Here is a 17108-nt window from a genome sequence, read left to right as displayed (position 1 = left end):
CACTTTTTGCTCTAAAAGTCATAAACTATGCGTTTCCGACAAGTATGATTCAGTACATAAATTAAGGTTATTAAATTTGCAACAATTTAAGCCTAACCGCAGCTCTCTAAACCTTATAACGACTAAACTGTGGCCATTCGAAGATGGTTCATTTTTCCCGAAATATTGAAATTTTTAGTTTTGCTCCCGTTTGAAGCAAAATATTGGCAAAAACCGCTCGTTCTATGAGAAGTTCGTATAATAAAGTTGTAGTGCATTTAATTTTCTTTCATAAGAGCATAGAACAAAGACTGTGAGACAAATAGTTCACTCACAATATCTGAAAAACAAAAAGAAGGTAGAAATAGATTTTTAAAGAATTGAAACTGAGGGCATATAAAATCATAAAAAGGATAATACTTTTTCATTTGCAGGATAGGTAATTAACAAAATTACAAAGATAATTAAATTTGCAACAATTTAAGCCTAACCGCAGCTCTCTAAACCTTATAACAACTAAGCTGTGGCCTTTCAAAGATAGTCAGTTTTTCCCGAAATTTTCAAATTTTTAGTTTTGCTCCCGTTTGAACCAAAATATTGGCAAAACCGCTCGTTCTATGAGAAGGTCATAAAATAAAGTTGTAGAAAATTTAATTTTGTTAATTACCTATCCTGCAAATGAAAAAGTATTATCCTTTTTATGATTTTATATGCCCTCAGTTTCAATTCTTTAAAAATCTATTTCTACCTTCTTTTTGTTTTTCAGATATTGTGAGTGAACTATTTGTCTCACAGACTTTGTTCTATGCTCTAATGAAAGAAAATTAAATGCACTACAACTTTATTATACGACTTTCTCATAGAACGAGCGGTTTTTGCCAATATTTTGGTTCAAACGGGAGCAAAACTAAAAATTTTAAATTTTCGGGAAAAACTGACTATCTTTGAAAGGCCACAGCTTAGTTGTTATAAGGTTTAGAGAGCTGCGGTTTGGTTAAATTGTTGCAAATTTAATTAGCTTTGTAATTTTGTTAATTACCTATACTGCAAATGAAAAAGTATTATCCTTTTTATGATTTTATATGCCCTCAGTTTCAATTCTTTAAAAATCTATTTCTACCTTCTTTTTGTTTTTCAGATATTGTGAGTGAACTATTTGTCTCACAGACTTTGTTCTATGCTCTAATGAAAGAAAATCAAATGCACTACAACTTTATTATACGACCTTCTCATAGAACGAGCGGTTTTTGCCAATATTTTGCTTCAAACGGGAGCAAAACTAAAAATTTCAATATTTCGGGAAAAATGAACCATCTTCGAATGGCCACAGTTTAGTCGCTATAAGATTTAGAGAGCTTTAATTAAGCTTAAATTGTTGCAAATTTAATAACCTTAATTTATGTACTGAATGATACTTGTCGGAAACGCATAGTTTATGACTTTTAGAGCAAAAAGTGAAAAAAGTCCAAAATTTTCGCAGTTTATTATTTGCGTATAATCTTTTTTCCTACTTTCCCAAATTTTGTAATATTGTTAATTACCTATCCTGCAAATTAAAAAGTATTATTCTTTTTATGATTTTATATGCTCTCAGTTTCAATTCTTTAAAAATCTATTTCTACCTTCTTTTTGTTTTTCAGATATTGTGTGTGAAATATTTGTCTCACAGACTTTGTTCTATGCTCTTATGAAAGAAAATTAAATGCACTACAACTTTATTATACGAACTTCTCATAGAACGAGCGGTTTTTGCCAATATTTTGCTTCAAACGGGAGCAAAACTAAAAATTTCAATATTTCGGGAAAAATGAACCATCTTCGAATGGCCACAGTTTAGTCGTTATAAGGTTTAGAGAGCTACGGTTAGGCTTAAATTGTTGCAAATTTAATAACCTTAATTTATGTACTGAATCATACTTGTCGGAAACGCATAGTTTATGACTTTTAGAGCAAAAAGTGAAAAAAGTCCAAAATTTTCGCAGTTTATCACGTGGTGCGCAGCGAGCACAACTTTTTCGAAGTTGCAAATTGGGATTTACATCACCCTAACTGATCCAAACAACATACCAAAAATTCAAATCTACATCGTGCTTTGCGAATTTAATGTTAATTTCCACTGGCCTAGTAAGGCTTTCTTCAAGATCAATATTTTCGCTAAATTCATCTATGTTCTGTTGTGTAATTAGTGGTGTTTCTTGATTAAAAAATGATTTATCAACTGTTATTTTGTAATGCTGATATAAAGGTGTAGTAATCAAATAGTATAGCCATTTTTTAATTGATCCGATGTTAATTAAGCCATGCACAAAACTACTTTTATGAATCATTTTTTTTTAATATGTACATAAATGCAATGTTCATCATTGACATTTCTTGGAAGTGATCGTACCATTGTATCAACAACAACATTGATAATTTGTCCGTATATACCGAATTGTCCTTGAACGTGTCTTAATCTTCTTATTTGCATAAAAGGAATTCGTGGAGAAATAAGCCTTTCAGTGATGAAATCGATTTTTGGTAAATGCTGTAGTATTTTTGGGTAATGAAATCCATTATAAACTTAGGAATTAGTTAGGAATCTTTTCTTTATCTAATGCTGATTTACAAGTAGAGCAAATTTTAAGGGAATCCACATTTTGCACATTAGCTATTGTATTAATTATATTTCCAGATGTAGATGGTTTCTTTAAATCTTTTTCAAACCAAAGTCGATCACAAATTGAACAAGCATGTCCAAATTCATTATTTTTAAAGTTATCGATGAAATATTCATGAGCTGTTTTATGGTATCTAAATTGACTGTAGTTATTCGGAATTTCCGCAATATTTGCGCTTGATAGGTTACTTAAATTTTGCTGAGATATGTCAAACACTTCATGCTCCATTTCTACCAAACAAGTTAAATTTCGAGAATTTGTACTTACTTCATCTATTATGATTATTGGTTCTGTAATTAATTCTCTATTTCCTATATTTGGAGAAGTATGTAATTCTATAATACTTTCTGCATTCTGTAGACGTCTCCTTCTTTCCGCTTCACGCTGACTCAATTTTTCTCTGTTCTTTTCCCTGTATCTTTTTTGACGGTCTCTTTTATTTTGAAGAATAGATGAAATAGCAGTTACTGGTTCTTCATTATTTACTTCCATTATATTTGAGTTTGAAGAGGTAGACGGTCCGATAATGCTTTGTGAAAATTGTATACGCTTTCTTCTTTCCGCTTCACGATGTTTCAATTTGTCTCTGTTCCGCTCCCTGTATTGTTTTTGACGTTCTCTTTTACTATTGTTTACTCTGAAAAAAAATATAAATATGTTAATAATAATAAAATCTAAGATAAAAATTAAAATAGTCTAGTACTTACTAAGTATTTGATTAATAAAGTCTTACACAACATTGATAGTATGCCTTGTGTTTTAACTGATCAGGGTGACGTCCAGTTTCAATAATAATATTTTGTGATTGTTGGGAACTAAAGTATTTAAAAAAATATGATATTAAAATACACAAGAAAAAGAAAAAAAAAATTTTAAGTGTGACTTCAATATACTCATGAACTCAAATCTTAGTTAATTATTGCAATATATGACTAAAGATTTGCAAATATAAATTTTATTAATAAATTTTTCCATATTAATTCCTTCATGAATAATAAAAAAATAATTAATTGAAGATAATATTAATATTTAATATAATTTATATAATTATTAATCTTAGTATAATTTATATAATTACTAATATGATTAATATGAATATAATTAATCTTCTTATATATAAAAATGAATCGCAAAATGTGTTGGTAAGCGCATAACTCGAGAACGGCTGAACCGAATTCGATAATTCTTTTTTTATTATGTTCCTTGAAGTACGACGATGGTTTTTATGTAGAGAAAACGTAAATATGTACCACGGGCGAAGCCGGGGCGGACCGCTAGTTAAATATAAAAATATAATAATTACATTTATGGACACTTGAAAAATACGATCTATGTACTTACTGATGACGTAGTATGCCATAGTGTAGTTTCACTTTCTTTGCACAAGGTTGATCACTTTGATCTTCTGAGTTATCACTATCACACATATTTTATTGTCAAAAATTAAAATAAAAAATTAAATAAAACGCAGGTTATGTGTACCGTAGTAAACAACAACGTCGAACTGAGTGAGAAGCCACACCGTACACTCTACTACATGATGTGTATAGCGTGGCGACCCGTCGCCATGGCAAGCGTCGCCACGTCAACAATTCGGTTTACAAGTGAGCCTATAGATGTTTCACATCAATTAATTCGTTAAATATCTTCGTCTTAGTCTTAAGAGTATACATTATAAAGAATATTCTGTGGTATTGTCTAATTATATATTACTAGCTGCTCCGCGCGGTTTCACCCCCGTGGCTCCACTCCTGTTGCCCGTAGCGTGATGAAATATAGCCTATAACCTTCCTCGATAAATGGGCTATCTAACGCCGAAAGAATTTTTCAAATCGGACCAGTAGTTCCCGAGATTAGTGCGTTCAAACAAACAAACAAACAAACTCTTCAGCTTTATAATATTAGTATAGATTATTTACCTATAAAAATGTTTATATATCTGTGACTTCGTTGTCAATAGGTTGTTTATACTTTATACACGCTTTCTTAGATTATTAGGTGTATAATCTAACCCCGTTTTCCAATTACAGCACAAGAGCGCATTATGCGGCATAAGTTCCAACTACAGCAACGCTTCGCACAATCGAGCACTAGAAAAAGTAATGCGCGTGAATTGATGCGTGCAATCGATTTATCGTTAGTAATTATTAAGGGTGCACTCACACACATCAGTCACCGTCACGGCACGTCACCGGACAGGATTAAAAAAAAATATGTATCAATAGTTCTAGTATGACTCTGTTCCCACACGACAGTCGCCGGCACGAAATCTATCAGTGACGTCACCGGTCAGGCACGTCAAATAATCTTTCCATACATGTATCATACTTTTATCCCCACTCACCCGGTGCCGTCACGTCTCAGTTCAGTCAGCGTCGTGCTACCGTCAATAATTGCTACATGTTCTCTAGCGTGACACACGTCTAATCACTGACTAACCTGATGTATGTGTTCAATGATTCAGTCAAACCGGCGACGTGACTGACGGACAACATGACGGTGACTGGTGTTTGTGGATACGTACACAAACCGTCACCGATCAGTCATCGGTGACTTGACGGTGACTGATGTGTGTGAGTGCACCCTAATTGTTGGAAAAAATTTTAAAGCTTTCGTTTCATTGTAGTTTTTTCGAAATAATCAAAGTTAATTCAAATTATGTTAAAAAAATAAATATAAGTATGGATGAAGGTACAAACATTGAAAAAAATGTTAATGAAATAATCAAAATCCAAATTACTTAAAATAACCGTAAATATTTTTCAACCAATTATTATGTATACCACTTTATTTACACATTAATGAGGTTATTGCTAACTCTATGAATATTTTTTTTTTCAACACTGAACTTAGCGCAACCTGCTGGTGCGTTTCATGTTCCAATTAAGCATCAGCATAATTCGGCATTGTGCGGCAGTCGGCACTGAGTCGCATTATGCTTTGTAATTGGAAAACGGGGTAAGACACGCTTTATACTTTATCATTGTCTATGGTCAATAAGCTGTCACTGTCACCGCTAATTTGTGGTTTGTTGATTGAAATGTTTACAATTGTGAAGAAATTTAGTAAATAACCAATGGCCCCAAAACTAAAATTTGCGGAAGGTAAGGAATAGTGCATATTCATTTTTTACCATTTTAAAACATACAACAGTAATAAAGTTGTTCATTGTTACAGGTGAAAAAGTTTTATGTTTTCACGGGCCGCTCATTTACGAGGCAAAATGTCTGAAAAGCTCTGTCACTAAAGACAAACACGTTCGTTATTTAATACATTACGCTGGGTGGAATAAAAAGTAAGTATACTATCAAGTAATTAATTTAGTTTTGTACAGTCTTTTTATGTGCTAACTGCTAGTTCACAATCTATTAACACTTTAAATTAGTTCTCAAGTTTATAAGTAAACTTATATTCAAGGGTTTTCCTATTCAATTTTTACGTTTTTTACCATTGTATTGGGCCGGTTTTACACATTTTTAGATAACATGAACATCCCTTAATCTTGAAGCAACTCCTTATCTTGGAAAGTATCCCAATGCAGTTACATTCAATATCAGAATAGCCAATGGATCTTCTGTAACGGGCTATGTTATAGTTGTTAATATCACCATTTATAAAACAGTAAAAACATAGTATAATATAATATAATCTTATATATAAAAATGAATCGCAAAATGTGTTGGTAAGCGCATAACTCGAGAACGGCTGAACCGATTTCGATAATTCTTTTTTTATTATATTCCTTGAAGTACGAGGATGGTTCTTATGTAGAGAAAACGTAAACATGTACCACGGGCGAAGCCGGGGCGGACCGCTAGTATCTAATAAAATCATTTTCTTATTGTAACACACAGCCTTTCTCTTATACAATGTTTACAGTTTATAAAAAAACTTTTCAGTTGGGATGAATGGGTACCAGAAAGCAGAGTACTGAAATACAATGAAGCAAATGTTCAGAGACAGAAAGAAGTGCAAAGAGCGCATTCAGCACAGCCCGCTAAGACTAAAAAGAGTATGTTTATAAGTGTTATTATTAAATATCACTAAATTCAAACAGTTAGATAAGCAGTCGTAACTATAAAGCAAAATGAGCACTTGCCATTATATTATAAGTGTTTCATTTCTTACAGTTGTAATTCAGAGACTAATTTATTTGCTTTACTGAACTAATATGGAGGATGCTTCATTTATTCTCATCATTCTCATTTTAAAATGGAATATTATATATTGTTACATGTACAATTTTTTTGTTTAAATAAATCCGATTACAATGAAATTAATATCAATGTTCCCGGACGGAGTTCCAAACAATATAAAGGCCAATTGTTACCTAACAGATTGCCTGGTCGCAGTTATATCAAAAAAAAAAAAAAAAAAAAACAATGAAATTAAGCACACATATAGAGGGTAACTTGGATTAACACAGGATAGGTTTTATCCCGGAAATCCCACGGGAACGGGTTTTTCTTTGAAAACGCAGGCGAAGCCGTGGGCGGAAAACTAGTAATATGATAATTTAAATTGTTGAGTTGACAATTTGATAGTAGATCTGTTACTACAGTTTATTATGTAGAAAATAAGCACCTTTAGACTGAATCAATTATTGAATTTGGCAATTCAATTACTCGCAACATGCATATATATGGTTTTAGTAAGAATTTGAAACAAGACCTATAATATTAACTTTACTATATTACTTTTTTTTTCAAGCACCTGCCAAAGGTCGTAAATCTGAAGCAGCTGCAAGTTCCACACCAGCAAGAGAAGAATCTAGAGCATCTACACCAGCGGGTAATACTTTTATTTCTATTAATGTTTTTATATGTTGTATTGCATTTTCTTTGTACTTTTATGTTTTATTTGTTAACTAGCTTTGTCTAAAACCTTATAAATTAAACAGGGTGTCCCACTATGATTATACTAAGCGCGAAGGGACTTGTAGTTTTGCATACAATGAGCACGTAAAAAATACTTTAATTAGGCCTTTGAACTTGAGATTCAATTCTTAATCTATAGTATGTGTTACGAAATAACAGTAGTATTCTTTAAAAACCTGTTCAAAATGGAATATTAAATATTATATAAGTGAACACTGAAGATTAGAAAAGATATAGTAATAATGAAGAAAAAGAAAATTAAACATATGATTACAATATCAAATAAAATATGTTTTTCCTTTTTATTTACAGGTAAAGATGCAGAAACAAGCTCCACATCTGCCAAAGCAACTAAAACACAAAATAAAGACCCGCCTGCTGACTCTGGCTCTGACCAGCCAAAGTAAGTTGTTTACGAAAATTTTTGCTAAATATGTAAAAGCTCACAATACAATATTCAATTTTCATACAGTAGTTAAAGTATTCCAAGTTATACAGCACACAAGAAATTTTTAAAATAATTTTAATTTTAATCTATACAGACTATATATAGAACTATATATAGAAAGAAATCATCACTACATAGTATAAAACAAAGTCGCTTTCCCTGTCCCTATGTCCCTATGTCCCTTTGTACGCTTAAATCTTTGAAACTACGCAACGGATTTTGATACGGTTTTTTTTAATAGATAGAGTGATTCAAGAGGAAGGTTTATATGTATAATAACATCCATCAAATAGTGGAGAAGTACTGTTATTTTTGAGGTTTCTAATGTGATGTCGTAAAAAATTACATTTTTTCCGCTTACATTACAAACGCAGGCTGAACCCTACGAGTTTTATCAAAATAATGTACTAAGTATTATACACATTGAAAAGGTCTACAGAAAAGTCCGCGATGGTATATGTCTACCTCTTATGGATAACCCACAATAACTCATTTACTTTTTACGACAAATAATGGCTAATTTTCGATGCGATTTTAACCAATACAGCATTAATCCTTAACCAATTAAATACCTTGAATACATTGTTCATTTAATATAGATCTATATGGCCCTTTACACCGTATGATTTAAGTGAATATTTTCGAAGATATTACAGATTTAAAAATTGCGGGACGTAGCGTTTGCGGCGGTACCGGCCGGCCGCTATGTTTTTATATACAACGTTCAGAGTTTTTCTGTAGTGTATTTAGTATCAGCAATGCACCCGTGCGAAGCCGGGGCGGGTCGCTAGTTTTGATATAAAATAAAAAAAATTATAGAAAGTTAGTTAGTTAGTAGACCTAGTTTTTATAGAAAGGTAATCTTAAATAATGTATTATTGTGTTCCAGGAAAAAACGTGGAAGATTAGATCAATCAATAGAATCTGAAGAGCAGTATCTAGCGAAAGTCGAAGTGAAAATAAAGATTCCAGAGGAACTTAAAGTGTGGCTCGTCGACGACTGGGATGTCATCACGAGACAGCAAAAACTGGCCATATTACCAGCAAAACTGACAGTCGCACAAATTGTCGACAATTATCTAGCTTTTAAGAAATCCAGTAAACTACACAATCAAGCGAAGGAATCAGTCCTAGTTGACATTACAGAAGGAATTAAAGAGTATTTCAACGCAACATTGGGATCGCAACTCCTCTACAAATTTGAAAGACCACAGTATAGTGAAATACTCCAAGACTACCCAGATACCCCAATGTCCCAAATATATGGATCTATACATTTGCTACGGTTGTTTGCTAAAATGGGACCAATGTTAGCATACACTGCACTCGATGAGAAATCATTGCAGCAAGTATTGACGCATATACAAGACTTTTCGAAATATATGGTCACCAACCGGTCGACCCTGTTCAATTTACAAGACTATGGGAACGCTACTCCCGAATATCATAGGAAAGTTCAGTAGTTATAAGTATTATGTGATTATGAATGTGTATTGATAATAAATAAGTGATAATTGGATTTTGTCTTTTCTTAATTATTATCATTTATGATGATGGAACGAAAATTATGCAAACTTTTAGTTTCTTCATTTAAATGGAGTTTTGGTTACAATAGTAGCATTTAAAAGATTACGGTTACTAATTTTCTTACCGGGCTGCTGACCAATTCATATGTCATGAACTGTAAATATAACACACATGAAAAAAATATTTACAGCTTACACAGTTCTTCACGACAAATTCTATTTTATTTGGCGTTATATTATAAATCTGACTTTAGTACTGCTTTTCTTAAAAAAAAATATTCTTAAACAAAAGTATTAAAATACATAGTGTTATTATGCTCAAATCATAAAAACGCCATGGAATTCTAAATGACGAGTATGTTGCGTGATTAGTTCGTACGCGTTCGAAAATATATTATATATGCGTGGATGCTAAGCGTGGATGGTTTTTGATAAATAAAAAATATTATATAGGTACTCGGAACGTTATATTAATAACAATAATTGCATTTCTGCATGCAACGATCAAATCAGCATTAAACTTTAGTTTTAGTATTTCATAGTCATACATGGTCATACTACCAATTTAACTCCTTCATCAAAGATAATAATACAGTACTGTTCACACGTAGATAAGTAAATAAAATCAATTATCGACCTTGTTTTTTTAAAAAAAAAAAAGATTTAATTGCATTCCTGTATTCTACATTGACCATATATTGCCACTAGAGGTCGGTAGTGAGACTTGACCGAGTTTAAACGTGATGTGACTCACGCATTAAGAAAAAATCGCGAATATTTGATTACTGGCGCGACTGATTCTTAAATAATTTCTTCGTTGAGGTCATCGAGATATGCCGCTTCGTAAGGTTATCAGCAATCACGATAATATCTTACATGTATTTCTTGAAAAGGAATGAGAAACGTAAACTATAATATAGCTACATACGTACACAGTACACACTTCTTATGGAATAACGACAACGGTTTTGTTAAAATGCACAATATAACAATACCGTTGTCGTTGCCGTCGCTGTATAACATACAGCTTCCATGTAAAAAAAAATATCAAATTTTGTTCTAAATAGCAAAAGAGATAGTTTGAACTTTTAAGACTACTGTCTTTAGGGAAAGCGTGCAGCATATTCTGTTATTTTCGATAGTAGAGCACTCTAATACCTCCTTCGCATTCTATAGGTAGTATAAATTCATATAGCGCGCATCAATCAGATTGCGTTGATAACGCATACACCTAATCTTAATTCCATCTGAGCTTGATAACCATCCACATATAACATAACTAGCTTTCCACCCGCGGCTTCGCCCGCGTTTTCAAAGAAAAACCCGCATAGTTCCCGTTCCCGTGGGATTTCCGGGATAAAACCTATCCTATGTGTTATTCTGATGTACCTATAAGCTATATTGTGGTAAAGTTTCATTCAAATCCATTCATTAGTTTTTACGTGAAAGAGTAACAAACATACATACATCCATACTTACAAACTTTCGCCTTTATAATAGTAAGATTGTGCGATGCTTCGGTAAACCTATTTATGAAATTATTTTATAATAAAATGGTTCTTTTACAATAATTTTGCTGTATTTAAAATATCTGTTACAAACGAATTTCTTTGCGATGCGAGAGATTCCACGAAGTGAAGCTAGTGTTAATAGTGGTAACTGCAGCTATTGGTAGTAGTACTTACCTAGTAGTAGTAGAGTATAACTCTATACTTATTATAATGTAAATCAAACAAGTAACATTTGATTGTATTCCTTATACGTTTTATAACAAATAACAATGTTCAAAGCTACTTTTATGTGTTGCAACCGAGCTTACCCTGACTGACCAAAGCCGATTTATTTGCGATAGAAATTGAGTAAGGTTTGATAAATGATACATTGCTTTAGAATGCAAACTGAAACAGCTGTTTAAAGGAAAACGTGACAAGGCATACCGCCATATGGTTGTATTTATTTAAAATTTCTGTAATATTAGGTCTTGAAGGCTTGAAGGTGAGTTTTAGATGTTCGTATCTCAACCGATTTTAGACGGGTAGATACAGGTAGATAATGTTTTATTTACATGTGGATGAGTTGGATCTTATTTTAGAATGATTGACCGCATTTAAATTTAAAATGATATAATAATATCTTGTTCCTATTCTACACAATCCTATGTGATGAAACATTTCGTTGTGTTAAAAAACTTTTTCTCGTTTCAACTATTTCTCGTTTTATACAGTCTAGCTATTTATGTAATGGCTACTTTAATCTTCTTATATATAAAAATGAATCGCAAAATGTGTTGGTAAGCGCATAACTCGAGAACGGCTGAACCGATTTCGATAATTCTTTTTTTATTATATTCCTTGAAGTACGAGGATGGTTTTTATGTAGAGAAAACGTAAATATGTACCACGGGCGAAGCCGGGGCGGACCGCTAGTTACAATTAAAAATAAAATTAGTTGGGACGCACGATACTTCAGTGTTTAAGCGTAGGTACCTCACTAGCATTAGGTCACTATTATGAACTTCAGACTAAGTTCAGGCTAATAACATAATAAGTATGAATAAAGCAAAAAGTATTAAAACAGCTCAGCTAGAGTCTCTGGAATGATGAATCTTTCCAGAGAAATCCATCTCGTTGAAATATCCTTTCTAGCCGGCAGCCGTCATAAAAATATCACGTACGACGCAAGACGCAGTTATGCATTGTAGTTTTCCGTGGCAACTGTTATCAGCCTTCCAACCTTTAAAGGCAAAGAGCTCCACAAGGCCGGTGTCGCGCCGGGCTGGCGCTCGCTGACTCGCCATTGCAATGTTTTTTATTTGCCTAGTCATTTATGTAATACGTAGTACCGACTGCTCTTAGGTTCAAGAATCTTAAGGATCCTTTCTCGGTTCTGGAGATGTAATAATAGAAGCTACTTTAAAGAAATTGAAAAGAAGGCCGTAGCCCGTAGCGTTATCAGACACAACAATAGACATTTTATAAGTAAGAAGCTATATCCAAATCAGTTATAAGATAAAGTTTAATTTCTCCAAAAATCATGTACTTACCTACCTATGACTGGTACCATTTAAGGATTGCCCTATGTCCCTATGCATGTTTAAATCTTTCAAACTACGCAACGGATATTGATGCGGTTTTTTTTTTAATATTTTTTATAGAGTATTTCCTTCTATATTTTTGAAATTGTTGGTAAACGGTGATACGAGAAAATTTATTTTCCTCTCCATAAATTATCTAAATTCTAAATGATCATTAAATTGTTTCGCTTTTCTACGTAGGTATGCTTCTTCATACATCACAAATCGCCTGTAATGACGACAGCGCGGCTATTCTTAGCTTTGGCGGGAGCCGAAAATACACCGCTCTAACATGTGTTCAGGATATGGGTTTATAATATGATCTGGATTGATGCATATTCTAGTAGAGATTTTGTGTTAGGTACATGAATTAAATACGAATTAATTAAATATGAGGAATGATGATGATTTTTAAGGATGATGGTAATTTTATTCAAATGACAAAGTTTTATATGTAGTTATTGCTTGAATTGATTGATCAATCAATTACATAATATCTATGAGTTATTATGTCGACATATTGTGATAGATTTTTGTCCATATATGGGAATGTATCACAATGTGATTCATTTACACTTTTCTCTCATGATTCACTTGTCTTCACCTAAATACTTTGTTATGAATAGGTCGAAAAACACCGTAATATTAACGTTAACATGAACATTAACAGTAACATCCAATTCCTACTAATATTATGAATGCGAAAGTTTTAAGTTGGTGAGGATGGATGTATGGATGTTTGTTATTTTTTCACGCAACTACTACAGAACCGATTACAATGAAATTTGGTTTGTAGGTAGCTGAAGACCCAGAATAAGACATAGGCTTTCTATCGAGGAAGCACAGGAACAGAAACTATGTGCGGGTTCTTGGAAATCTAGTAATAACATAATATTCGACACAATATATTTTTTGTGAATGTATTGATGCATCATGATATTGGATATTCTAAATTAATAATCCAATAATTGGAATTGTCTACCAATTAATATTAAAAATATACGTTTGAAAGAAGGTGAGGGTCTTCAAATTTCAACCATAAATCGAATCTGCTTAAAATAACAATAACGTGAGAATAAAATATGATGATCACAGATATATTACCTATATTATATTATTATACTTCTTATAATATATCACACGACTGAAGTCGAATAGCAGGCAAGTACCTGTACAAATATATGATAATTGATAATTATCTAATGAGATCTATTGTCATCACACTGCGTAAAAAAGTTTTGTTACGTTATCATCAACATTATAACAATAACTTGGTGCATCTTCGTGAGAATTGGTTAACCGAATTTTCTTTTGATGGGAAAATTATTGCCGCGTCTCTACGTAATTTATTGATATCGGGCATCATTATTGTAAAATAGCAGCTGCATTTTGGGAATAGCTAACTTACAAAAATATGCGATAATATTTTTGTTTTGAATTAAAACCACAAACAGAAATTAAATGGTTTTTACTATACCTAGGTATTTATAATGACTTAACCAGACAACAACTGAGTACCTAATTAAATTATTTATCTTTGTCATAATATCTTGATGCTATAAAAGGCGAGAAATAAAGATATAATCATACCTTTCAATGCAGAGTAATATCACAGGTAATATATTGTGAAGCTGAGATTAAATTGCGACTCACAGGTTGAATTTATTACATATACAAATAATTATTAGCAATCTGTGCTGAGTGCTCAATAATTACATGATTTGTTTATTTATTGTTAAGTTCACATCAAGTTTCTAGTAGTCCTAAGTACGTATAGCTGGAGAAGACGCATAATATTTCATTAAAAATGATCCAGCCGTTTAGGAGGTTGTGACACTTACGTAGACAGGTGGAAATGTAAAATCAGTCTGCCATCTTTGGCACGTACTGACCTAAGAAAAACTACATTACCCTATAATTATGCGTGCATAATTAGCAAATAGAACATTAAGAGCACGTAAAGCCTCTAATATATCTTTACTTTGTATCAGCAAGTGACCCTTAAGTATTGTCCAGCGCCAAGGCAAACAGACCTTAAAGGTCCCATGTGGGTCAACACCAGCCATACGGTTGGTGACTCATAGACGACGCGTATTTCGAAAATATACAAATGTCATCTTGACATGGAATCATTTTCCAGAACAGCTGTCAAATTTAAAAAGCTGAAATTAAACACTTGACCGTAATTTGAAGCTTACTTATTGAGAAGGTACCTAGCTTTTTCCGCCTATTTTCCCTCTCTTTCTCGTTGTATATATGCTATCTCTCTCGCACACGGCACACCTCCCACCAGGTGGCGCGGCCGGCGCACGATAATGTGCAGGCGCTTGATCTTCTTCATTGGCGTCTAGCTTCCGCCGCGAGAAGGTTGTCTACAAGACTACAACCTTGGTGCTATTAAGTATTAAGTATTGCTTAAAGCAAGTGCTAAAAGTGTTAAAAAGTGTATCCCGTCGGATCGGTACAGTGAGTTATTTTTACATCTATTCTAATAATATTTTACTTAAAAATGAGTAAAAATCTTTAGGCCATGCGCAGACGACAGACTATCCGTGACGCACTTTTTAGTCTGTGAAAATAGAACCTATGAAATTATATGCAGTAACGCACACGACGCGCAAAAAGTCCGGCGCACAAAAAATCCGTGTAATTCGGGCAGACCGCACCGCGCCGCTCCGCACAAAAGTGTGTGAAAAGAATTGAACGTTTGCTTTAACGCGCGCTAACGCAGACGGCGCACACTTTACACGATTTCCATAGCGTCTACGTCCCTACAGCTCTGCCGACAAAATGATCGAAGATGTGCGTCGTGTGCGTTGAGTCTGTGAAAAATCCGCGACCGACTTTTTGCGCGCCATGCAGACTTTTTGTGCGCCGCAGACTCGATCGCACAAAAAGTGTGCCGTCTGCGCAGGGCCTTAAAGTCAACGGTATAATCGTTGGACTTTATTTAAAATGCTGAGGTTTTTAATGAATCCTTCAGCAATAGTTTATTTTTCAATATGCTTAAATACTTAATAGCATGAATAAAGATATTTAAAATTAACGATACAACCGTTACATTTTACTTGAAATAGTAACTTTTCTTTTGAAATATTTCATTATGCAATATGTACTAATTAATATTTGAATTTTTAATACTGTGAGTAAAGCTATTTTAACGGTGTTACCGTTCGGCTTTACTCGAATCGTTAATATTACTTTTGTGATTATTTGATATGATATATCAAATACCCTCTCTTGTATATAGATATTTTTAATATTTTATTTCATTTTTAATAATGTGTTTTTATTACAAGGGCACAAGTGAATTTTTCGTGGAAAAATTACAATTAATACTTAGTATGGATATGAGCCAACTCAAAGCTTTACAGGCATACAATCCATTGCTACGACTTTATTACATTGTCGTTATCGCTAGGAACGGTTCGGAATTCCTATCATAGTTTATTACTAAAAATTATCGAACGAGATGAGTCAGCTCCAAGAAGTCACGACATGTCAGAACACGTTGTGATATTATTTTATAAATCGTACGGGAGTTACCGCTCAACTGAATAATGATGGAATTCGCTCATGTATAGTAGATACGTACCATGAATGTTCCACACATTCAAAACTATCCGTAGTCTATACGTGTCCTTTTATGAGTATTATTCTGATCCGTTTTTATGTGAAAATAGACATATTACACACGGCTAATTTGATTGAAAATTACGTTTCCTATGTTCAAATGATGCAACTTTTTTGTTAAAACGAGTAAGTACCAAAAATTTTACAATTAAATTCTTTGGTTTACTGAACTTGTGCTGAAAGGGTTATCGTATAATAATTATCGAGATATCTTAATATAATTAATTAGATTTAGATACACTTATTTCAAAGGATTTACAATTCACTTCTAACGTTTTAGAATAATATTATAAACTTGTACACCTTGACAAAAAGTAAAAAATTGCGGGTGAGTGGAGATTATTTTGTGCAATTAAATATTATAACGTCCTACGACGGTATGGTTGCGTTCGTAAGGAATGTTAACGGATATAAAGCAACTAAATGTTACATCGATTGCATGAACAAAAATAAATATGAATCGAAGTTCATTTTAAAATTTAGTGAATTGATTTGAATTATGAATTTATTAAATGTCGCTAACATTGGAAAATAAGTTAAAGGACCTTGTTAATTGCTATATTATTTAAATGATTATTTACTGCTATTTTTATATTAGCACTAAGGTGTATTCTTGCTCGAAGCAGAATACATAAATGTGGCCACTACTCCTCGCAGGGGTTAGCCAGGTCAAATTCACCCTCGCAGGGTGTCTCTTAAGCATTTTTTGGCAGGCCCTACTTATTTCTAGTTACAAACATCCCTCGCGCAGCTGTCGCTCGCAGGGAAATGGTGCAAATATATATCGGCCCTCGCGGGGCTTTGATTACAATCGTCCCTCACGGAAAAGATGGTGCGAATATATATCAGCCCTCGCGGGGCTTTGATTACAACCGTCCCTCATGGAGAAATGGTGCAAATATATATCAGCCC

At 33.1% G+C, this 17108-nt stretch overlaps 1 protein-coding gene and 1 long non-coding RNA gene across 2 annotated transcripts; one reads left to right on the top strand and one right to left on the bottom strand.

Moving 5' to 3' along the window:
* Positions 1-315: 315 nt before the first annotated feature.
* Positions 316-3980, bottom strand: LOC149479853 (uncharacterized). The gene is made up of 3 exons (XR_016317128.1): positions 3943-3980; positions 3373-3454; positions 316-3276 (listed from the first exon to the last, which is right to left on the bottom strand). It is a non-coding gene; the product is annotated as an uncharacterized LOC149479853 (long non-coding RNA).
* A 1631-nt stretch (positions 3981-5611) lies between these two features.
* On the top strand, positions 5612-9483 carry MRG15 (mortality factor 4-like). The gene is made up of 6 exons (XM_089707341.1): positions 5612-5743; positions 5817-5934; positions 6539-6651; positions 7350-7430; positions 7829-7919; positions 8854-9483. Exons 1-6 carry the CDS (start codon positions 5716-5718, stop codon positions 9425-9427), a joined length of 1005 nt encoding a protein of 334 aa, XP_089563467.1. The 5' UTR covers positions 5612-5715; the 3' UTR covers positions 9428-9483.
* Positions 9484-17108: the final 7625 nt, after the last annotated feature.

Source organism: Colias philodice, chromosome 19 (assembly GCF_061535455.1).
Source record: "Colias philodice isolate Cphi_HAF_F1 chromosome 19, ilColPhil1 Martin Lab GWU primary, whole genome shotgun sequence".
NCBI classification, from domain to species: Eukaryota; Metazoa; Arthropoda; class Insecta; order Lepidoptera; family Pieridae; genus Colias; species Colias philodice.
The sequence above is the reverse complement of the archived record's forward strand: the minus strand, read 5'-3'. Positions and strand labels throughout refer to the sequence as shown.

Excerpts from the sequence above, each read along its gene's own strand:
- MRG15 (XM_089707341.1), top strand. The coding sequence starts at position 5,716 with ATGGCCCCAAAACTAAAATTTGCGGAAG. Across the intron at positions 6,652-7,349 it reads GCCCGCTAAGACTAAAAAGA|CACCTGCCAAAGGTCGTAAA; the intron begins GTATGTTTATAA and ends TTTTTTTTCAAG. Across the intron at positions 7,920-8,853 it reads TCTGGCTCTGACCAGCCAAA|GAAAAAACGTGGAAGATTAG; the intron begins GTAAGTTGTTTA and ends ATTGTGTTCCAG.